At 35.7% G+C, this 26,284-nt stretch overlaps 1 protein-coding gene across 1 annotated transcript in view; it reads right to left on the bottom strand.

Annotated features, from left to right (window-relative positions):
* The window catches only part of LOC124265281, a 150,263-nt gene that overhangs the window by 100,731 nt on the left and 23,248 nt on the right, over positions 1-26,284 (bottom strand). Inside the window, 6 exon segments of the mRNA XM_046700071.1 lie at positions 2,997-3,029; positions 3,575-4,144; positions 12,163-12,192; positions 12,711-13,280; positions 15,456-15,548; positions 16,690-17,259. Of these exon segments, the coding sequence (XP_046556027.1) occupies positions 2,997-3,029; positions 3,575-4,144; positions 12,163-12,192; positions 12,711-13,280; positions 15,456-15,548; positions 16,690-17,259 (1,866 nt within the window).

The following is a 26,284-nucleotide window of genomic DNA, read 5'->3' on the forward strand; positions in this document are numbered from 1 at the left end:
TTTTAATATATTATATGAAAACTTTAGATGAATTACCGGCTGAGAATATAGAAAGTAAAGCATTTTGTTTCAAATACATCCTTTCATGAGAGAATTTGAAGAATACAGATGCTCTAAGATGGACATTCAGGGCAATACATCTTAACAACAGATATTATTTAGTGGTAATTCAATGGTAATCACATTCTATTTAAAACATTGTTGTGTACTTATGCTGGAATCACTATATTTCCTTATGAAATGTTTCTCTAAAACATGTAACACTGTTAATTAGCATTATTTGGATTAGTATCATTGGTTTTTTTTTGCTAGAGCAAGAAATGTATGAATAAAACTACCATATACAAGATGACCTCTGCAACTGTCTTAGTTCAACCATCTTACTATGATCAAATGTTTTTCAGAACATCATACCATAAAATGTAAGTCCTAAATGATTAGTTGTTATATTGTCCAATGTCCTTTCATGCTAATATGCATCATGTATGAAGGAGTGTGCAGTTTATCAGCACCTTTTCCAACATGAAAGATGAAAGACTGATTATTACTGTAAATGATATCAACTACTCAAGGCTTTGTTTGTGGCATGTGTAATACTGCACTCACAACATACTTTCAGCTTTAAGAATATTTCCAGCAAATAATCAAGTCTGGATTGGACATGGCCCTCGGGCATTCCCTCGGGAAAACATCCTTACTTCTTCGTAATGCCCGCTGGGTCATGCTTTATCCTATACATATTAGACATGGCTTCTTTTCCCGGAATAACCGCATTTGAGGTTGTAAGTAAGACCTATTTCACAGTTTTACTTTTTGTAAGTAAGACCTCTTCCCAGGTTTTACTTTTTCCTAACTCTATAACATCAACATTCAAATTCAGATGATATGTGAATCAATTGAAATATATGTTAATGTGCAAATGGTTTCCCTAGCAGGAATGGAACCGCATCTCTCAGGTTATTAAGCGGACGCTCTACCTCACGGCCACCGGGCTGACAAAGAAGCCATGGTTGAATTATCTATTTATAGTTAGGCTTACTTCAGTTACTTTTATGTTATTTCATTACACGATCATCTAATTATTCATCATTGACGGTTTATATGTATAATAAAGCAAGACTCCGAGGTTATGGTTGGGAAAGTAAGCAATTGGCCATCGGGTGGAAAGAAGTAAGACCTTGAGCGCTCTTGGTCTTACTTCTCCCCACCCGATGGTCGAGGGTCTTACTTTCCCAACCATAACCTCGGAGTCGTGCTTTATCCTACACATAAACATCTCCATCTATTAAGGTACAATGACATGCAATCAACCAGCTGACACCCACTCCATGGTTTCTGGGTATCATTTGTAACAAGAAATCCTAGTTGGGCCCTAAAAGGATAATACTGCAGTTCTTAAGTACTCATCCACCATCCACATCTCAAGTACCAGTACATAAAATGCTGGAGAGTGGATGCAAATAAAACACTGCTTCAAACAGTACTCCACTCATATAACAGTCTGTCAGCTCGACGATGAATAAAAGCCCAACATTATGCAGGTGGTAGACTTTTACCACACTGATAAAACTATGGCAGTGGTATATGTTGCTAACAGATCAGGATTATAACTGAGTGAGTTTAGTTTTAAGCCGCACTCAGCAATATTCCAGCTATTTGATGGCAGTCTGTAAATAATAGAGTCTGGACCAGACAATCCAGTGATCAACAGCATGAGCATCGATCTGCTCAATTGGAAACCGATGACATGTGTCAACCAAGTCAGCGAGCCTGACCACCCGATCCCATTAGTCGCCTCTTACGACAAGCATCGGTTACTGAAGATCAATATTCTAACCCGGATTATAACTGAGATGTATGTGGCATGCAAACTCGTGACTGACAGATCTTGGCACCTGAGAAATATAAGCCTGCAGAGTGTGTTCTGACACATTAGAGCGCTAGGACACCTATGGCCTTGGATGAACAAAGACTGGGGGGAGGTTGAACGTTTTGTACGACATAATCCACTGATGTACAAAGACCACACTGCAAGAACACATTGTACAGCAAACATTCTAACACACAAACAGAGGTAACAGTGACAAACAGAAACATTGCTATCTGTAGGATCTTATCACATGTGGGTTTCACAGTTGTGTAATATGTTTTACAAATTTGTAATTGTTACAGACAGTCAATAAAAGGTGCTGTTCAGATTAAAATTGGAAATGAAAAATCTTGATATTTCTTACTTCTTCTACATGTTCTGTATGTTATAACATATTTGATAATGCTATTAGAACATGACAATATATAAGGCATCAAAAGTGGATGAACAAATTTCATAAACAAACAATTAGACAACAATGTGAACAGATATGGTTCACAAACGATTCACTTCACATTGGGTGAGAACATCTGTTTGATGACACACATACCGGTATTTAATATCCAATATGAACACATTTACCCTTAACAATTTTGATAGTCTAAGCAAACACACTGTAACATAACAAACAAGTCTATTGTCAAGCAGTTTTCAAATATACCTAAAACATTTTTGTTCTTTATACAAACTTACAGTAACCAAAGAATAAAGATTTACTCATGAACATGGATGTGGTTCAAAGTGATTCATGAAATAGAAGAAGCAATGGATAATATGCTCCCTGCTTGACAATATGATTGCTTAACAATATGACTCAAGGTTACATGGCAGACAAAGGAAAACAAAGAAACATACAAATTCAATGATATGATTATTAATGATAAAATTAAATGATATTGTAATGATAATTTCTTTGTAAGAAATGACTTGAAAAGTAAGGAATCTCACTCATAAATGTATATTTGATCAAAAATATTTGAATGATATTTACATTAATGTTGATGTGAAATTCGTGCAATTAAGGTGGATTTTTCAATTGGAAAATTAACATTAAAATAAGATCATAAATGTCTATCATGGCCATAGTTGCTACAAGCTATAGTGTAAGCAAAATGCTGAAACTTACCGCCTGTTTCAGGTGGTGGGGTAGGGGGTTGAACTGAAAAAAATACCCATAAAGACATTAATTCCACATTTCAACAGACAACACTGTATATGCATAGTCACATTATTCAATAGCAATTCAAAAATAGTTTAGACTATTTAGACAATATACTGCATAATGTTCCATGTGTCAATGTAACATAAGAGACACTCTTGCAATATGTCACAATATGTTTTTTGTTTCACAAATCAGGTTGGGAATAACTGAATGATTGCCATCTTTGAATTGCAAATATAAAAATGAGCAAAAATACCAGAAAATAAGTGATGTTTTCATGTGAAGGAATGTGTGCTACCATGGTGAATTAGATGTAGATTTAGACCATGATTTTATATCACCAAGGATTTTGTCATGGCATCTTAAAGATATTTCATGAAAGAATGACTAAATGTTTCATGACTAAACGTTGACTTAGTGTGAAACTGTACCAACCAGAGACATGCTACTTATAGGAAAAAAACTCTTCTCTATTTCTCCACAATATCTCAAATATAAAACGTGAATTATCAGTCACTGCATGTATACTCAGATGTAATTACCAGGGCAAATAGAGCCAAAGACTTTTTCCTTCATCGATGTGAGCTCACTGAACTCCTGGACAGTGAAACGGTTTTCTTCAATAGGTGGTGAGGCAATGCCATCAATTTCTCTTGTATCTTGCAGACCAATACCAATGACATAGATGTGGATGTTCTGGTCTCGTGCTTTGGCAGCTTCAGGGATTGTTCTCCTGGCATTGATATTGGACACACCATCAGTGATGAGAATGGCCACATTCTCAACATCTGGTCGGTCTCCTGTTGCTGGTGTGAACATCTGAGTCCTCATTACATTTAGTCCACCATAGGTGTTGGTACTTCCGTACATATAGGGTATTCTGTCAATGGCTTTGTAAACCTCTATCTTCTGACCAATATATTCATTCATCTGGAACTGGATGGCAACCTTGGTACTGTAGATGACAACACCAACTCTGACATTGTCGCCATCAATATTGGCATCACTAAGGAAGAACTTCAAGAAGTCTTGCATGAGTTTGAAGTTGGGTTCTGTGACACTGGTGGAGGTATCCAGGATTAGCACAAGATCCAACCTTGCATCATCACAGCCTGAGACAGAAAAAACATGCCTACTGTTAGTACCCATCTGAGTTCAACCAATAATGTTACAGTTGAAGTTGATTACTGCAGTTAAACAATATTCAAAGATAGAGAATTTCTGTTCTAAAAAAACTCTTTTGATTGATTAATAAATGATAAAACTGTTACTTTGATGATTTAATGTCAAATGAATTTCTTTTTAAAACAAAGACAAAATACCAGCCTGATGAAATATAAAATAAGTGAGAGAGCAACACAATAAATGTCAATATTCAAAAGATGTAAAAGTAATGAGTTAGTCATTAGTGTTATTGAATACATAAGTCTTTAGAAATGTTTTGAATTGTGCAACATATATGACAAACACACATATACACAAAAGAAACACATAAAAAGAAAAGTAAAATACCTGAAAAACAAAAAAATATGAAAGATATATTTAATATATTTAAACAATATCAACCCTTCTTTTTCATACAAACTGAACAATACAATCCTTTCTTATTTCAGTAAGTTGTACAATAAGTTCTGCCTTATTGATGTGAAATGTACAATAAATATATTTCTTATTGATGCAAAATGTACAATATATATTCTTCTTACTGATGCAAATGTACAATATATATCCTTTGCAGTGGTATGAAAACACACAAAAACATTTGTTCACATTAATGTAAGCCATTTCATATGAAATATGTATAAGTCTAAGTAAGGCTTCACAGAAGTGCTAAACTGAATCTTGATCATTGCTATAAAATTACTGCCAAGGCACTGTAGGTCAATGTTGTAGGTAATCTTCAATACAAAATTTAACAGTCAACAGCTGTTGTCAGCACTGCTATTCAAATATGATGAAATTATTTAAATAATAACCATGAAACAAATAACTAAAATTCCTCAATGTTTCTTAAACTGGAAACACTGAATGCACTTTTGATGAAAATTGTTGCAATACCCAAGGTTAACACATATTACACAAAGTGAGCTGTAATACTTTCTTCAGGAGAATATCTCCTTCATTGCAACAGAGTAAATACAAAAAATGCCATCATATGACAAACATAGATAGGCCAAGGTTCAGCTTCCTCAGTCTGGATTTTGTAGATAAGAAGATGTTTATAAAGAAAACTTAGAAAGAGTATAATAGCAGATAAAGCATAGCTGGGGCTATAAATAGCTTTTTCAGTAGAGCTACCAGTTAGCCATATTGAAAATCAGATTGGAACAACTTAAGCAAATTCAGATGTGCTCACTGGTGGGAACAAGTATGTGAAGATTCAGTTTCAAACATATATCAGCTTATGAACAGCAGTTGTTTACAGTGCGGGGCAATGCATTTTGAAAGAATTTAGAGGCTTGATCAAAGTGCAAAGGTATTGTAAAGGTCTAAACTTAACATATAAGAAAGAATGAAGACATTCTGTAAATTAATGCACAAATATACTAAATATCATTACATTTTACAAGAAAATTAACAAGTAAAATCAATAAGCAACTTCAGCTTTCAGTAAAGACAAAGTGCAAAGGTCAAATCAAGGTCAAAGTGAAAACATCTCCACAATACAAACATATTTTATTAGCTCTTGCATACATGTACCAAAGTTCATTTTATCGTTAAAAAATACTTGCCAAATTGTCAGTGGTATAAGTAAATTACAATATGGTAAGATTGAAAATTGTATTTGAAACAAAATGTAATAGTTTTAATTATTACAAATGATCCAAAGGCACCATTTAACCACTGGACTTATCCATATGCCATATTTGGTGAAGGCATAGTGTATTATTTTAAAAAATATGTTTTGTGCCAAGTTTGTTGAAGAAATACTTCACAATTTTGAAGATGATTAGAAATGAGCATTAAATTTCCGTCGAAGTCACATTTGTTGCCTTACAATTCAAAAATATTTTTAAAAAATAATTATTTAGAATTTTAGGCACTAGTTTGCCACTAGTATTATCTATATATCAAGTTTGGTATATATATTGTGTGGTTTATAAGATCTGCTCTGAAAATGGCATCTAACACAGAGGGATGTCCTGACACATGGATGGACGAACAGACTGATGGTCTCCATTTTAATATGCCCCTGTGGCAGTAAGGGTTTCATGATTTATGGCTAGGGGGTGATGATGATTTTAAGGTGGGACACCAATTTTGTTCTGGGGAGGTAGAGGGGGTCAACAGTTTTGTACACATGTACTAGGGTGTGTACCAAGAATTTTGTACAGATAAATATAGAGAAAGTACGCTTTAAAACAATGGGAGTGGGGAAGGGGGGTTAATTGATTTTGTACATGACATGCAGGGGGGTCTCTTACTTTATGCATAAAGTTTAGGGGGGGTCATTCACATTGTACATGCTTCTCCATAAAAATATCATCACTCCACCTAGCCATAAATTATGAATGGTCCTTAAACACATTTTTGTCCATATGGTTGTGAGGCCAAGGGTTTATTGAGATGATGTTTACAGATACTGGACAAGTAGGCCAAGACACAAATTTCTGTGATTTACATAGAAATAGAATTGTATATCCTATTCACCACACTGAAGACAAGAGTAGAAATGACATTTGCCATTTTGTATAGATCATTTCGTGTTTATGCCAAACTGTGCTGCGATGTAAAATGATGCTATTAATCTGTACAATTACACCCTTTATTCAAGCACTGCATCTGTATGTTACTTACTGGGCAGTTTCCTAGGTGCCAGAGTGATAGGAATAGGTCTAGGAGTTGTTGTTGGTTCAACTGAATAAACAGAAAATAATTTCATTAGGCTATATGCAGGAAGTTTTTAAGGATGAGATCTGGTAATATTACCATGTACAGTACCTCATTATATCATGGCACCTTATAGTTGTTACCAGTTTACTATGTATTTGGCCTAAAATTCAATGTAGGTGGCTGAAGAAATCAAATATATAAATTTCACAATTAGTAGTGCTACTTATTAATAAAATGCTCATAGGTTGCAACATCCAAAATATAAATTGTCAAAAGTCACCTCAGTGTTTTCCAATTTCAGAGATTTTTGTTAGATATATGTTTCAGAAAACAATTGAAACAATATGTCAGTAAAAACTTGCCATGTGAACTTGAAAACCTCACTGGTAAATTTTGAATTCATATACTGGTACCACCCAATGTGTACAGACTACTTAGCCAAGCCTTCAAAGATGTAGAAGTTCATCATTCACCTCAGTGTCTGTTCAATGATGCTTTCAACTTACAAGTAAAAATAGAATTATATCAATAAAGAGTAAAAGTTAACAGGCATAATAAATGCAGAAATTCATACCTGGGCAAAAAAGAACCAAAGACCTTTTCCCTCATAGAGGACAGCTCACTGAACTCCTGGACAGTGAAACGGTTTTCTTCAATAGGTGGTGAGGCAATGCCATCAATTTCCTTTGTGTCTGTAAGACCAATACCAATGACATAGATGTGGATGTTCTGGTCACGTGCTTTAGCCGCTTCAGGGATTGTTCTCCTGGCATTGATATTGGACACACCATCAGTGATGAGAATGGCTACATTGTCAACATCTGGTCGGTCACCTGTTACAGGGGTGAACATCTGAGTTCTCATGATGTTTAGTCCACCATAGGTGTTGGTACTTCCATACATATAGGGTATTCTGTCAATGGCTTTGTAAACCTCTATCTTCTGACCAATATATTCATTCATCTGGAACTGGATGGCAACTTTGGTACTGTATATAACAACACCAACTCTGACATTGTCACCATCAATGTTTGCATTAGCAAGGAAAAACTTCAAGAAGTCTTGCATGAGTTTGAAGTTGGGTTCTGTGACACTGGTGGAGGTATCCAGGATTAATACAAGATCCATCCTGGCATCAGAACAACCTGGAAGAAAACTCCCACTCTTAAGATAATAATCTAAGTTTCTCAGGAAAACATACAAGAACCTGTATTTAGAAATTGCCAGGAAGAGATCTTTTATGCTTTCTTCAACAGGTGCATAGAAACTCTGTTTGAAAAATAACATTGTTGATAAATCTTGGTACTGATTTGGGTATAGAGGATTAAATGTTACATAAAACATCTCTCATTTTTTTAGATTTAGGAAAAACACTATCCTTGGGATAAAATCTAGGGCTAAGGCCCCTTTTACTTTATTCTTCAAATCTGTCTTAAATGTCGAACAAAATTGGAGCAGCAGTTTATCCAACACATTTAGGTTCCTAAAATAAGAACAATCACTTACTTGGTTGCTTTTTGGGTGCAAAAGTTATTGGGATCGGCTTTGGAGTGGTAGTTGGTGGGGGAACTGTAAACACAATGAACATGATGTTACACGGAGGTAAAGGGATTCAATTTTACGGCTATATCAAAGCTGATGTGTCAATCAAAATTACTGTGTTACAAGACAATGAGAAATAACAAAAATAATAATATTAATAACGATACGTAGTTCATGATGAGTGTTAATATGCATATGATGACAATACTTTACGTTACTCTGTTACACAGCCTAAAATATCCTACATACAGATAATACACTCATACATGTTACCACAGACAACAGATGATCAAAACCCCTGTCCAGTCAATTTTCAATTTGAATAAGGAAGGACAACAAAGTTTGATACTTTAAAATAATGAAAACAGGACTATAGCTAAACAACATCTTACTTGGACAAATTGATCCAAAGACCTTCTCCCTCATAGAAGACAGCTCACTGAACTCCTGGACAGTGAAACGGTTTTCCTCAATAGGTGGTGAGGCAATGCCATCAATTTCTCTTGTATCTTGCAGACCAATACCAATGACATAGATGTGGATGTTCTGGTCTCGTGCTTTGGCAGCTTCAGGGATTGTTCTCCTGGCATTGATATTGGACACACCATCAGTGATGAGAATGGCCACATTCTCAACATCTGGTCGGTCACCAGTTGCTGGTGTGAACATCTGAGTCCTCATTACATTTAGTCCACCATAGGTGTTGGTACTTCCGTACATATAAGGTATATTGTCAATGGCTTTGTAAAGATCTTTCTTAGAACCTATGTATTCATTCATCTGGAACTGGATGGCAACTTTGGTACTGTAGATGACAACACCAACTCGAACATTATCATCATCAATATTGGCAGGAACAAGAAAGTATTTCAAAAAGTCTTGCATGAGTTTGAAGTTCGGCTCAGTGACACTGGTGGAGGTATCCAGGATTAGGACAAGGTCCATCTTGGCACCGGAACAACCTGTTTTGTGTAGGTACAAGACATAGACATAGGACACAACAAAACCACACAACATTTGACACCTTGAAAGAATGGCTTACCTTTTCAAATTGTCTGCAATCTCAAGGTACAAGACAAGGAAACACATAAAAACACATCACATCTTTACAGAACACAGTGACAGAAGAAGAGCGGTATATTGTTCAGAAGGATCACTGCAACCAAATTTGATCTCGTTTCTCTTAAAAAATAGACATTTGAACCGTGTAGTGTCAAACTTGTTGGGACCTGGGGAAAGTTATCTGGGGTTTGAGACTATCACAGAGAATATTAAACATAATGTAGTTTCACTGTTGATAAGCATGTTATAAATGATAATACTGTTTTTAATCATTAAATCATCCACTTGTAACTGGAGTCCCATTACCTTCTGGCAGTCTTGTAATGACTAAATATGTTTTTAATTTGTTTCACATATCAGAACACTTCAGTAACTTGCAGATGTGTAAACAGTGATCAGCGTGCACATTTGATATAATCAAGTCAACTGGAAGAATTTATGCCTCATCAAAATACTTGGTACTCCCATGTAAGTCCGAGACAACCAGGAATTAAACATATCTCAGTTGAGAGATCAAAACATAAATAATGACAGAAGCAACTCACAGGGGATGGAAGGTGAGTTTTAGACAACCAAGAATTTGATACCATCAAGTTGGACACTGCAAGGTTCGATTGTATATTACTTTTCAGAATAAAAAACAAACCCCCATCAGTTATTACCTTGCAAAAGTAAAGACATGTAGATGCAACAAAACACAAGAATTCTTGTGAAACATGTGACCAAGTAAAACAAACATTGCAAACATGTACCTTCAGCCATCAATGGAAGCAACAACAGAAATGGTTGCTTGACTGACATTGACAGACTGAATGATACATGCTCATATTGAAATTATGTATATGGTAGTATGTTAAACAGTAACATTATGAAAGTTATAGAAGTAATTGCTCAAGTTACAGTATTAGCTAAACTTTCATTTCATTCCTAACATGCTTTGATTTTAATGATCTGATACGGGGATGGAAGTTAAGGGAGCAGAACACAATCCAGGAAAAGTAAACATCAGAAACATCTTAATGATTTGACTGTTTATAGCTTCAGCAATCATATTTCTCCATATAAATGATTTGGATTTTGGCTTGTTACTTCACAGAACTATGGGCTGTCCAATAGCATTGTCAAACAGATCCTCAATCCATATCTGCATTTTAGACTGTGCAACAATATATTTACTAATTATGTTGGACACCTGATATTTACACATTGATCACTGACCCAGGGACAGCAGCCAAAGTGGAGATTCACAAGAAAAGAACATATTTTCCCCAGACATCCAGTATGCCCAGACACATTTCTTTTCCCTTATTTTTAAAGCTTGAGGCAAAATTATTTGTTCCTTGTTTTTTTTCTAGAAGAAAATTCACATTTTTCTAAAATTCTCTTGCCATTCAGAATATTAAAAGTATGATTCTTTATAAGTTCTTTTAAAAACCAAATAGATAATGCAAGATACTGTAACCTGAGACACTGTTAACACATTTGATACAGGAGAGACAACTCATAATATTTATCAAATGCTTTGTCAATTGTTTTACTTTGTAGAAAGTAATAACCATTATAGTCATATGTCAGATACATAATAAATATCCTTGATTGTGCTTCTTTTTGTCCAAGTGGAAACAAAGCATATTGATAAATGAACTTCAGTCATTTCTATTCATATACCATTTTCATTCCATGTTCAGAAGCAGCACAATAGAGTGTTATCCACACATCAAAATTGTAACTTTTCTTCATATTGTGAAACAAAAATGGCATCTGTAAAGACAAGACTGATATCCTGTATTATGTTAAAACACATAAGATATATGATAGTCTTGATGTAAGTGTGCTAATTCCAGATCCAATATATGCTGAACACAAATAGACAAAATGCAAAGAGTCATTACACAGTATATAGTGTATAGAATATAGTATATATACAAGTAAGTTTGGATGAAACCACAGTACATCAAAGCTGCTACGACTGGACATGTTTATGTTATCATCAGTAGATCCAAGTATGTAACATGATGTATGTTACAATAATGCCAAATAATGTACTGTACACACTCACTCATTCATAGCCATGAAGAAAAAGATAAATGTATGATTTACTTCAATATTCTTCACGTATGGCCTCCCTGCAAAAAAGCAGCATGGCGCCTCTGGGTAAGAATAGACCTCCTGTAACCTGCTGTAATCTGGTCACAAGAAGTGACTTAATGAATTGCATGTTCAGGCTTAGTGACTTCACTTATTTCTTGTTTTCATACAACTTTGATGTGAAGCTCATAATTTCATTCACTGGAGTATCTGTGAGTACGTCTTGGTCACTTTTTTGTATGGACCCGGAGTATCTGTTACAAGCTCAATTATTTATGGGCCATGGTTATATATTGCGGAATTATAAATCAAACAAAGAAACGTGCCCTTAATTCCAGTATTTTGATTTAATAGATTTAGTTGACTTTACCAAATAAAAAAACTGATTACAGAGACACTTATAAAGAGATATGAAGAGACAGTTCATGGCTGGTATCTGAGATTTTGCCTGTCTAGGTATGTCCAAAACATACAATCACTGATTGTAAAAATTCCAGTTTTTGATAGTAATTCCAGATGATGTACTGTGTTTCATCCATAGTAAAATATATGAGTTAGTCAGAAATAAAAGCTGAGATGGTAAAGAGGATCAATGCTGACTCACTTTTTGGTGGGGGTGGTGTAAGATCTACTGCTGAAAAAGATATTGCAAATTGTGTCACATACAGGCGAAGGGACCTACATAAATACTATGATTTGTCCAAGGTTTGACACAAATACAAACTGATGTTTAAACAAGTGAGTGAGTGATTATGGTTTCACGCTGTTTTTAGCAATATTCCAGCAACATCACGGCAGGGAACACCCAAAATGGGCTTCACACATTGTACCCAAAGGGAATCGAACCTGTGTCTTCATCATGACTGTTTAACCACTAGGCTACCCCACTGCCCTGTTTAAACAAGAAATGTGCAGGGACCAAACTTTAACTTTGAGGGAAAAGTAAGTTTGACACATCCATTTGACACATAATGGTGTAAATATCAATTATTGACAATGGAGCTTCTGACAAACAAATCATTACCTACAACATTTATTTCAAATGTTCAGTGATATGACTTATTCTAAGATTGGATGGTACTGATATATGGATACAGTACAAATGTCTAAAAGATTTTGTGATTTGAAGCAATAATGAATCAATATACTAACCTGGGCACCTTGATCCAAAGACCTTTTCCCTCATAGAAGACAGCTCACTGAACTCCTGGACAGTGAAACGGTTCTCCTCAACAGGTCGTGAGGCAATGCCATCAATTTCCTTTGTATCTGTCAGACCAATACCAATGACATAGATGTGGATGTTCTGGTCTCGTGCTTTAACAGCCTCAGGGACTGTTCTCCTGGCATTGATATTGGACACACCATCAGTGATAAGAATGGCTACATTGTCAACATCTGGTCGGTCACCTGTTGCAGGGGTGAACATCTGAGTTCTCATGATGTTTAGTCCACCATAAGTATTGGTACTTCCATACATATAGGGTATTCTGTCAATAGCCTTGTAAACTTCTATCTTCTGACCAATATATTCATTCATCTGGAACTGGATGGCAACTTTGGTACTGTAGATGACAACACCAACTCGGACCAAGTCTCCATCAATGTTGGCATTAGCCAGAAAGTATTTCAAGAAGTCTTGCATGAGTTTGAAGTTGGGTTCTGTGACACTTGTGGAGGTATCCAGGATTAAGACAAGATCCATCCTGGCATTAGAACAGCCTATAAAAGATGATGTGTTGTAGACTAATGCATTAGTGAACACATAAATTACACACAGAAGTGATGACAACAGGTACACTATGTGTAACAGGATACAGGATACAATTTAGGAATGTATATTTCAAGATAAACAGTGTACCCGATATACATCGTGCAACTGTTGCATCATATTTACAACATAGAATATCAGATGTGTAATGTTAAAAGATTACTAAAGTAGTAAGGTTCAAAGACCAGACACCTGAGTGGGATATCAACAGACAACAAAGACATGACTGAGACATGTGTCACAAATACAAAAGGATTTAAAATGTGCACTTCAAGTATGGGAATAAAGCCTAGTAGTGTTATGCTTAGGATTATATGCCAACAACTGTACATTGCCTACCATTAAATTACATTTTGCAACAATGTCTCTAGCAACATATAAAAAGACAACAGAAATGTAAAAGGAACATGAACACTCAATTAGTATTTTCATCAGTTTGATCGATCTACTAGTGTTTATAAAAGAGTGAGTGAGTTTAGTTTACACCGCTTTTAGCACTATTCGAGCAACATCATGGAAGAGTACACCAGAAATGGGCTTCACAGGTTTTTAAGAGAATGGACCAACATAGGAAGAGAAAAAAATAAAATAAAAACAGAGAAATTGCAAAATTAACATAGTAGTAACTGATGAAAAAGAAAATTGTCAAATACACTTTGGCCCCTCATGTAAGTCTTCAAGAATTAAAAATGTACTTCTGTCATATACTCAGTAGTTAAATGAATTTCAGAAGAGGCCAATGGCAAATAGATTTTTAAAAGATTTTTGGCGTAGATTATGACAACCACACACACCATTATCATGTACTGAAAATCTAGTGCATCATGGCACTACAGTGGAAAGGAACACTAACAGACTTACATATGATACATGCCTTTAAGGCAGCTGAGGTTGAAAAATAGCATACTCACCATACTCACTCACTCACTCACTAATAAATACACAGTCAAGAAATGAAATATACTCCACTTTGAAGAATGTTTGGATTGCAGTACCCCTCATACAAGCTGATACACCAAGGTTAATCCTTGTAATCTATCCATAGATTGAAACCGAAACAGCATATTACCTGCCTTGTTGTCATGAGCAATGGAAATATGCAAGCACTAAGAAGTTATGTTACACAGACCATATCATCATCAAATATTGATTACTTTCACATATGCAGCATTTACAAATCACTATATAATACATAGAGGCAGATGAATGGACTGAGTCATTATCGATATACTGATTAGGTTCACATATACAATAGATACAAAACAATTTGTTTACATGAGCGAGTCAGTTTAGTTTTACGCCACTTATAGCAATATTCCAATCCACAGCGGGGGACACCAGAAATGGGCTTCACACATTGTACTCATGAGGGGAATTGAACCCAGGTCTTTGGCGTGATGAGGAAATGCTTTAACCACTAGGCCACCCCACTGCCCCTTGTTCATCTGAGTGAGTGAGTGAGTGAGTTTAGTTTTAAGCCACACTCAGCAATATTCCAGCTATATGACAGCAGTCTGTAAATAATCGAGTCTGGACCAGACAATCCAGTGATCAACAGCATGAGCATCGATCTGGGCAATCAGGAACCGATGACATGTGTCAACCAAGTCAGCGAGCCTGACCACCCGATCCCGTTAGTCGCCTCTTATGACAAGCATAGTCGCCTTTTGTGGCAAGCATGGGTTGCTGAAGATCTATTCTAACCCGGATCTTCACGGGTCTTGTTCATCTGAACACATCATAGGAAACACATATCTATTGAAAGATCTCATGTTGAAATTGCAGACAAGTGGACAAGATATAACCATTCTACAATACATCTAATACAACATGTCATTACACATCATTAGATCAAAGAAAATATAGGAGACTTCCTCCATTGCGAAAAGACACTAAGTGATAACTCTGGCAAGACGGGTCAAAAATAGCCAACGTATATACCTGAAGGTGCAGCTGAACTTTGAAATATGAACATAAGTTTTGATAACAACTGCTGAATCCTTACACAACCATATGTATTTCACAAATGTAAACATTAGTTCAACCATAGGAGCATTGACATGTTTTATTTAATTACAGATATGCAAAAAGAAAATCACTGAATGTATCAAATATTTTTTACTTACTCTGAGGGGCAGGGGTAGTAGGTACTGGTGTTGTAGTGGTTGTTGTTGTTGTTGTTGTTGTTGTAGTAGTAGTTGTGGTCGTTGTTTCTTCAACTGCAAAAAATCTTCAGTGTTAAAACATACTCTACTGAATATGATTTTCATTTTCCAGGATTTGTTAACATTCAAATTTTTCTTGCAAGTATCTTTCTGGTCAAAACTGTTTACACAATTTAAATAATATAGTATATATAAGTCAATAGTAGATCCCCATTAGTGAAGAACAATCAAGGCTGACATGATCTCTGTCATGAGATGAAAGACCGATAAAGACTTGCAAGTTCCTAGTCTTTCATGTCAGTAATACAAATTTCAATGAGGTTTCTTTAAATACTGGAAGGCCTGCAAACCCAGTTGCTAATATCCTTCAATATACATTGCCTTTTGTATGATGTGTACAAAAATACAATATACCTTGTGCCCTACTTCGAGACTGTGAGTTCGAATCCTGGATGGGACTCAATCCTAAATAGTACTGGAATCTTTATGTTACTAGGAAAGTCCCACATATAACATATGTGACATTTGACAACTTTCTAAAAGGCATTGTGTATTCATTGCTGTGCCATGTTACATGTCAGAGGGATACACAAAGTATGTGATTAGTCTACCAGTTGTTTGACTTCCAGCTTAGTGGAAGCTGTGATGGAAAAGTGGGATAGATCACTGACTATATGTGCTGGCATATAGGAGACTTACTTGGAAAGTGTTGGTGTGAATCCCAGGTGGTTATCAGCACAAAAAGTACTATCCTTCCACGTTTTCAGAATAAGTTATCCTAATTTTGTAGCATTCTTTCTTGTATTGAGATGGATTGAGTTAGTTGAAACACTCATCTTCAGGTTTGATTGACAAAGTAAAAGCTTATGCTCTTCCCTTGCTCTTGGTTTTGCACTTTCGAGCAATGCCATGGTAATCTGTTTCTTACACTTTAGTACCTGGTGACAACCTGGTAGATGTATCTCCTACAGTTTGATTCATTACATGAGTAACAGCTTTGGACTTATAAACAGTGACCTGAATGACGGAAATATAAATATTTACTGTACGTCTATGTCATAAATTGGTCTTGAATGATAATCCAACTCACCTGGAAAAGACCTTTTCATTCATAGAAAAATAGACACTACAAATATTGCTCTAACTTTGAGTACACTGAGAATGTTGTCCAAACATGACATGTTTAAAAAATCACCTGGACAAATTGATCCAAAGACCTTTTCCCTCATAGAAGACAGCTCACTGAACTCCTGGACAGTGAAACGGTTTTCTTCAATAGGTGGTGAGGCAATGCCATCAATTTCTCTTGTATCTCGAAGTCCAATACCAATGACATAGATGTGAATGTTCTGGTCTCTTGCTTTGGCAGCTTCTGGGATTGTTCTTCTGGAATTGATGTTGGACACACCATCAGTGATGAGAATGGCCACATTCTCAACATCAGGTCGGTCACCGGTTGCTGGGGTGAACATCTGAGTCCTCATTACATTTAGTCCACCATAGGTGTTGGTACTTCCGTACATGTAAGGTATTGCGTCAATGGCTCTGTAAAGATCTTTCTTAGAACCTATGTATTCATTCATCTGGAACTGGATAGCAACTTTGGTACTGTAGATGACAATACCAACTCTAACATTGTCCCTGTCAATGTTAGCAGGGGCAAGGAAGAATTTCAAAAAGTCCTGCATCAGCCTGAAGTTGGGTTCTGTGACACTTGTGGAGGTATCCAGGATTAGGACAAGATCCATTCTGGCATCAGAACAACCTAAATGTACAAGGCATTAGTATTGGAGAACAGATGTAGAAGCAATCCTGTGAAGAAGACAATGTAGCACAAAAGGACATACACAAATGGACATCCTGATACCACAAATGGACATCCTGATACCACAAATGGACATCCTGATACCACAAATGGACACTCACATACCAAAGAGATGACAAAGCAGGACACAAACAACACAGAACTAATATCCTTCATCACATACATGTTTGTCATCAAAACCGTTCATGGTTGTCAGTATTACTTCTTTACTTCCAGAGTAGTGATTCTCTAAGAAAAATTCCATAACAAACTATTGCTGAGTTAATTTTATCACTTTAAACTCTTTATCTTAAAGGTTTAAAAATGATTTCTTGTTTTGACACCTAAAGTTTCTACGCGTTCAATCATGTTTGAGATTGCAAGCCACAACCTCATGCCTTTCATGTAAGATCTACGTATAATTCTTAAAATAATAGTCCCTCATTTTTTGTTTCCAAATTTTGGGGATCAGTGACCCTGTAGTACAAAGAAATCTCAATACTTAGATGGCAGAAACTCCCACAAACTAACTTGACTTGTAACAATTGTATGTCTTGGTCACGTTGTTGAATGGACCCTTGAACAGTTAAATACAGACCTATATTTTGGTTGAGGCATGAGAATAGTTTCCTTGCAAGTTGTAAGAAAAATTACCTAATTGTTGACCTGCAAGTAATTTATATTAAATGCATATCAGCCATTATATAGTTTGAGGCAATGTGATCAGCTTCGGTCTGAAGAACAGAGTGTTGATGGAACATCCCCTCCTTACCTTTGCACTAAATGAGACAGAATAACACTGAAACATTCAACAAGTGACTGTTAGGACAAAGGATATAAAAACATGAACATGTAATTCATACAATACACTTTAAAATAGTGTCATTGATGAGTTTGACAACCATATCGAGCCTTCTCATCACACTTACAAACATTAGTGTTACAGGTCAAACAAATAGAGCACAGCTGGACACAACATTTTCATTTTACAGTTTTCACATTTTTATCTATCTCTACAATAAACATCTATGAAAAAATTAATGCTGGTAACCTAAGGCAAAGTATTACACAATACTGAATGTATGAGAATGTATTAACAAATATTATTGATTCATAAGAGTCACTGAGATTTTTGTTTCTGTTTGTTGTGTTCAGAACTTGCAATATTCCCTGTGTGTCATGACATATACTGAAGGAAACAAATAAGGGAACACCACTTCATGGCAGTGTTCCTTTATTTATTCTCAGATTTCCTCCCACAGCACTATTCAAAGCTGGTGGTGAAAACTGGAAAATATTAAAGGAACACTTGAATTTTCATGTGTTCCTTTATTCCCTCAGTACATAACCACATGTGGACTATGTTTGATTACATTATGAAGCATTTATATGACTATTTGTTCAAAAAGATAAAGTGTTTATTGCAATTTTTTAGCTAATTGTAATTGTGAACATAGAAAATAACTTATTTTTGTTTGTGAAAGTTATCATGATATTGTAAGGTTAAAATCATATTTCAGTGCATTATCCTTTGAAGAAACCTGGAGTCTGGTATGAATAATGAGGGACATTAAAGGAGGGCAGGTGAACTGACTGAAGGCTTCTGCCCTGAGAAGACATGTTACTGTCCCAAATCAACAGCAGTATACTTTTAGTGGCTGGATACCTCAAAAGAGAGGTAACTTATTTACAAATAGCAACGTCTAAGAACATGAATATGAACACAAAAGAAACAGGAAACATAATGCAAATGACTTCACATAATAATAGAATTAATAGCAGCCTGTTGTTGGGGAAATTGATTCAGTTACAGTAGCCTGCAGACCTATGATAATATGCTGGCAGTTTTGTGATAATCCTCTCCACATTCGATAAATATGTGAAAACTTGGTTTACTTGGTCAACACTATACAGTGAAACTTTGTTCACTTTAACTTCATTTACTCAATGTATCTGGATGGGTAATTTCATCATGTTCATGGACCAGGTACAAATCTCTTGTAAACAGATAGTATCAGTGTATATTGTACAAAAATATTGTTGTTTAAAAGTAACAGTAACAATGGAAATTGCAACATAACTGTTGTAAAAACTGTACGGATTGTAAAGTATTGGCCTGGAATCAATTATGAATTACAGAAGTACACACTGTTGTGATTAACAAATTGTTAGTTAGGAAGGAACGCTGAATCGTGAATCCTCATGGGTGAACATTGCTTATAGGGTAAATTAGCAATGACAAAGTAGTAGATTGTCACACAGATGCAGCATCAACAGGCGCTTACTTACTTCTTGGGGGAGGAGGAGATGGTATGGCAACTGAAACAAAAGTGACAATATCAGTCAGAAATTATGGTAAATTAGATGATACCAAAGATTCAAATACATGCTAAAGTGAGTGAGTTGGGCATTTTAAAAGAATATTGGTTCTGTGACCAAGTGTGACAGGAAAACCCAATTCAAGCAGATATCACATACTTTTAAAACTTTGCTGAAACACAACTAGCACAGTGTGGTGCTGACAGACTAACTGTATAATGAGAATGACTGAAATAATAGATACAATCAATAGCATATTGTAGCAACCAATAAACACATATATGCAGTGAAAGGTCATTCCCTCGGTGACTGGGCCCGAAGAAAAAGTGTCTAAAGTCATTGTTAATTATCATTTTTGTGTACAGAACTTCAAAGCATATCTTGGCACAACTATAAACACAATTTTTGGCCCCAAATTTTTTCTAGATTGAATGATCAGCATTTCTAGATCAGCAGCTAGCTATAAAACTGTGGTCCTTATCGATATACCAACAGGTTCTCATAAAGATTCTTTGCAAAAACTGGTACTTACCAGGACATAGAGAACCAAACACTTTCTGCCTCATATCACTTAGTTCACTGAACTCCTGAACGGTGAACCTGTAGTCATCAAGAGGCCGGCTAGCAATGCCATCAATTTCCTTAGTATCTGTTAAACCAATACCGATGACATAGATATTGATGTTCTGATCTCTGGCTTTAACTGCCTCAGGAATTGATCTTCTGGAATTGATGTTCGAAACACCATCAGTGATGAGAATACAGATATTTTCCACATCCGGTCGGTCTCCTGTTGCTGGTGTGTACATTTGAGTCCTCATTGTGTTTAGTCCACCATAGGTGTTGGTACTTCCGTACATATAGGGTATTCTGTCAATGGCTTTGTAGACTTCTCTCTTCTGACCTATATATTCATTCATCTGGAACTGGATGGCAACTTTGGTACTGTAGATGACAATACCAACTCGGACATTGTCATCATCAATGTTAGCAGGGGCAAGGAAGAATTTCAAAAAGTCCTGCATGAGTCTGAAGTTAGGTTCAGTGACACTGGTGGAGGTATCCAGAATGAGCACAAGGTCCATCCTATTGTTAGAGCAGCCTGCAAACAACAGATATATGAACACACTAAAGTATTGCGGAATGAAATTGGTTCATATATGTATGCCATACATGTATCATAGCAATTAACATGAAGCATAATCCAATATATGGCAAAATATTGTTAAATGCAAATGCACTGTAACAACATCCATGACACAACTTTGAAATAACAGTACTGATGGTACATGGTGATGGAAAAACAACCTTTTCTTGTCCTTACTTGTATTCGAGTTTAGAATTTGAAAAATGAAATAGTGTAAAAAGGAACAATCAAGAATATCTTACTTGCATAGTTACATACACAGTGTAATTAATTTACTTGCTCTTGATGTGCAAAAGATAGTCTGAAGCAATTTGCATATCACATACTGATCGTTGATGGATAATTCGCTTTCATAAACTCCTTAGTCAAAAATGAAACATACAACTTTATGGATGACAACATCTTGTTTACTGCACAGAGTGATGTTTCAATCTCACTTTTAGCTTTCACACTTTTAGCTAAATAACGATGTAAGAATCGATCTACAATGAAACATCACTCAATGCAATAAACAAGAAATTGTCATCTATAAAGATGGACATTTCATTTTTGGTGGTGGATAGTGTTAGGCATGAGCAATACCTCTCATAACAAAAAGTGTGACATAGGACTGGATGAAATTACCTGTTTTCCAGTATACTGGGTTAAACAAATAAGTTGGTGAGTCAAAATGAGACATACAACTTTATGGATGACAACATTTTGTTTATTGCATAAAGCCATGCTTTGATGTAGTTTCTTACATCGTTACCAAAGCTAAAAGCTATCATACTTTTGAATCTACATCAAAACATCGCTCTATGCAATAAACAAGAGGTTGTCATCTATAAAGTTGTATGTTTCAGTTTTGGTGGTGGATAGTGTTAATAATAAGCACTACAACTTAGATCCTCAATATCATTGCCTCTCATACCAAAAAGTGTTACTGACATGGGACTGGATGACATTACCGGTCTTTCAGTATTCAATGAATAAAATATGTTTAATTCAAAACCGGTTTTCCAGTATACTGGGTTAAACAAATAAAAATAGTTTTCTTATTACTTGAATCCTTAAAGCTAAAATCTTCACAGATATTCATTGATAAATGATGTTTCACTTCGAAATCTATGAAGTGACTAACAAAGCAGTGGCAATGTGGATCTTACTTTCATATTGTTATCTTCCCCGTATCCATGACTACAAAGAGGTCATCACTGACAATGCTAAGTAATATTTTACTTTTTATTAAGAAAATATCAGCTACATTTACAAACTGTGTATATCACTGTCAAACAATTAAGCTCCCAAAATACATGCAATATTTGGCACAATACAGATTCCTGTATCACGGTATATTACACTACAATTTCTATCCCAAAATACATACCTCGTAACTGAGGGCCCATATTATCAAAGTATTCCCTTAATACAATCCATTTAGCAATGATACTACTTGTCTGTATACTTAGGAGATATGGCCATACTTGTATCTTATAGTACAACAACATAATATTAACTTACAACACATTCTTTCTGTACTTGACAAATCTATTGGCACAGGAAGCAAGCTCCACAAGCTCAAGTCAAATTACTTACCGGTAAGAGCAAATATATAGTTCCAAGAAACTGGAAATCTGTTTTGTTATCAGAAAAACATATCTTACTTCGTGGTTTAGGTGTTGGAGCTGGGGTTGTCGTGGTTGTGGTGGTAGTAGTAGTGGTAGTAGTTGTTGGAGGGGGTGTGGTAACTGCAATTAAAAACATTATTACTGACAAAAAATAATGTAACAAAGGCCTTCTTACCTGAAACTGATATGTTATATTCTGTCTGTATTTATCACTTCTAGCTGTCACACAATGAAGATTTTCTGAACAACTTTGCAATTTCAGTTAGTGAGAATAAGATGAAAGGTTTGTCTACTGGTAACATAAACATATACTGACACATATAATGCATGCCTCAAAGGATACAAAGAATACACTGAGGTCTTACAAATATGAAATCGTTTTTGTCACTTTTATCTCAGTAAAGTTCAATGTGCCAATTTTTCTTGTAATCTATATACATATTATCTTATTTCTTGCTTTATCTGAGTTTGACACACAACAAATTCCATGGAAACTGACAACAGTAGGTTTAGAATAGCATCATAGTCTGATTGATATCTGGACAAATTCTCACAAAGCACTTACTAGGACATATAGAGCCAAAGACTTTCTGCCTCATATCACTCAGTTCACTGAACTCCTGAACTGTGAACCTGTAGTCATCAAGAGGCCGGCTAGCAATGCCATCAATTTCCTTAGTATCTGTTAGACCAATACCAATGACATAGATATTGATGTTCTGATCTCTGGCTTTAACTGCCTCAGGAATGGTTCTTCTGGAATTGATGTTTGACACACCATCAGTGATGAGAATACAGACATTTTCCACATCTGGTCGGTCTCCAGTTCCTGGTGTGTACATCTGAGTCCTCATTGTGTTTAGTCCACCATAGGTGTTGGTACTTCCATACATATAGGGTATTCTGTCAATGGCTTTGTAAATTTCTCTCTTCTGACCTATATATTCATTCATCTGGAACTGGATGGCAACTTTGGTACTGTAGATGACAATACCAACTCGGACATTGTCATCATCAATGTTAGCCGGGAAAAGGAAGAATTTCAAAAAGTCCTGCATGAGTCTGAAGTTAGGTTCTGTGACACTGGTGGAGGTATCCAGGATGAGCACAAGGTCCATCTTGGCCGTAGAACAGTCTAGGAAGACATGGAAAAATAATTTCTTCCGGGAACATGTCATTTTAATATTGTCTAAAATGCTGAAGAATTGAGTGTGCAAAGAACAACTGCTGATGTTTGTTTTTTGTGTGAGATACTTGCTACAGTATGAGACTGTTCATTTTTTCATTAAGCCATTCAATAGTTTACTTACAAATGCTATAAGTCGTTGCCAGACAGAAGTGTCATTTCAAGCATCAAATAGTTTCATTAACATTACGGCAATGAACAGCCTTATTAAGAACAAACTAATTCCTCAGTCTTATATTTTTTTTTGCCATTATCAGTTAATTTATTGTTTCATGCTCTACTCAGCAATACTCAAGTTATCAGTGCCTATTTTCGGTAGGTAATCATTGTCTAACAGCATTCACCATAACTAAACATAAATAATAAACATAAGTAATCAATTATCTGACATATGTTTCTCATGATAGCTCTGAAACCTGTCAGTGTCATATACCAAAGTTCTGCAATGGGACTGGTGGCCTTACCTTTGGGTCTGGCTGGGGTTGGTGGAGGTGCAACTGAAACATAAAAAGGGTTGTTGCACTACAATACTGGAACACAGACAGTGCAGTTTAGAGACTTTGTATCCTTAGATGCTTCAAAGTTGTTAATAATTCACTGAAACATATGGGTGTAATTGTCAGTTGATACCAGCCAGGCAGTTACAATAGTTTTGTAATATCTTTACATTATGCCACAAGGTCTCATGCCCAATTCAAACAATTTGTGCAGATATACTTCATTTCATCTCCTGCTTAGTTTCTTGGAAATCATGTTTTGATCACTTAGAACTTTTGTTGATTTAGGAATAGTGCTATGTTCAAGACATTTATTCACCATATATAAGATGAATTGTTCATAGACAGAAACTGACACTATTAAATAAAGCTGAAACAACTTAATATGTCCATCATTTTTGTCCTTGTTCACTTTCATTGAAATTCACATGCACAAAGTTTGAAGGTGACTATAAATGACAAACTGTATATACACTCCCTAGATGACTGGGCCCCAAGTCCTGAGGAAAGTATCTAAAGCAATAGTTTGTAAAACCTGCGTTATTAAGCACAGACAGGGATATTCAAGTTGAAAACTTTTAATAAAATTTGAAACAACAAAATATATTTGCAATACATCCAGCCGTAAAATCGAACCACAGACCAACACAAAGTATCATGATATGAACCTGTAAAGTGATAACCATTATTAAGAAATGTATGAACCTTAAGTAACCGACAAAGCAGGAGTGATTGTTTTAGTTTCATATTTTAAGTTTCGGATTACTGGGCTGTGCTTATAACCACTGTTAATTATAACTTTTGTGTACAGAACTGCAAAGCCTATATCTGCACAACTAGCGATACAGTTTTTAGCGCAATTTTGTTTAGTTTTAATGCTTTCCTCTTGTTCAATTAGATCAGCCAGAAAAGCATGCCTTATTTCATCAGCAGCTATAAAACTGTTGTCCGTAAACTTCTAACCCATTGTAGGTACATCAACGTTCATTCATAATCCATGCCTCAAAGGACACAAAGAATACACAGACTTCTTACAGATATAGTAGTGTTTTTCTCAATTTTCTTTCTGTACCATTATATGTGTTCGCCCTAATTGTAGTCAATACACATATTATCTTACTTTATGTTATATCTGATTTTGACATACAACAAATTCCATGGAAACTGTCAGCAGTAGGTTTAGAATAGCATCATAGTCTTATCGATATACTGACAGGTTCTCATAAAGATTCTTTGCAAAAACTGGTACTTACTAGGACATAGAGAGCCAAACACTTGTTGTCTCATATCACTCAGTTCACTGAACTCCTGAACGGTGAACCTGTAGTCATCCAGAGGCTGGCTAGCAATGCCATCAATTTCCTTAGTATCTGTTAGACCAATACCAATGACATAGATATTGATGTTCTGATCTCTGGCTTTAACTGCCTCAGGAATTGTTCTTCTGGAATTGATGTTGGACACACCATCAGTGATGAGAATACAGATATTTTCCACATCTGGTCGGTCTCCAGTTCCTGGTGTGTACATCTGAGTCCTCATTGTGTTTAGTCCACCATAGGTGTTGGTACTTCCGTACATATAGGGTATTCTATCAATGGCTTTGTAGACTTCTCTCTTCTGACCTATATATTCATTCATCTGGAACTGGATGGCAACTTTGGTACTGTAGATGACAATACCAACTCGGACATTGTCATCATCAATGTTAGCAGGGGCAAGGAAGAATTTCAAAAAGTCCTGCATGAGTCTGAAGTTGGGTTCTGTGACACTGGTGGAGGTATCCAGGATGAGCACAAGGTCCATCCTATTGTTAGAGCAGCCTGCAAATTACAGATATATGAACACACTATAGTATTGAAGAAAGAAATTGGTTTATATATGTATGCCATACATGTATCATAGCAATAAACATGAAGCATAATCCAATATATGGCAAAATATTGTTAAATGCAAATGCACTGCAACAACATCCATGACACAACTTTGAAAAAACAGTACTGACGGTACATGGTGACGAAAAACAACCTTTTCTTGTCCTTACTTGTATTCGAGATTACAATTAGAAAAATGAAATAGTGTAAAAAGGAACAATCAAGAATATCTTACTTGCATAGTTACATACACAGTGTAATTAATTTACTTGCTCTTGATGTGCAAAAGATAGTCTGAAGCAGTTTGCATGTCACATACTGATAGTTGAGGATAATTCGCTTTCATAAACTCG

Source organism: Haliotis rubra, unplaced genomic scaffold (assembly GCF_003918875.1).
Source record: "Haliotis rubra isolate DU_JTF1 unplaced genomic scaffold, ASM391887v1 Scf97, whole genome shotgun sequence".
Classification (NCBI taxonomy): Eukaryota; Metazoa; Mollusca; class Gastropoda; order Lepetellida; family Haliotidae; genus Haliotis; species Haliotis rubra.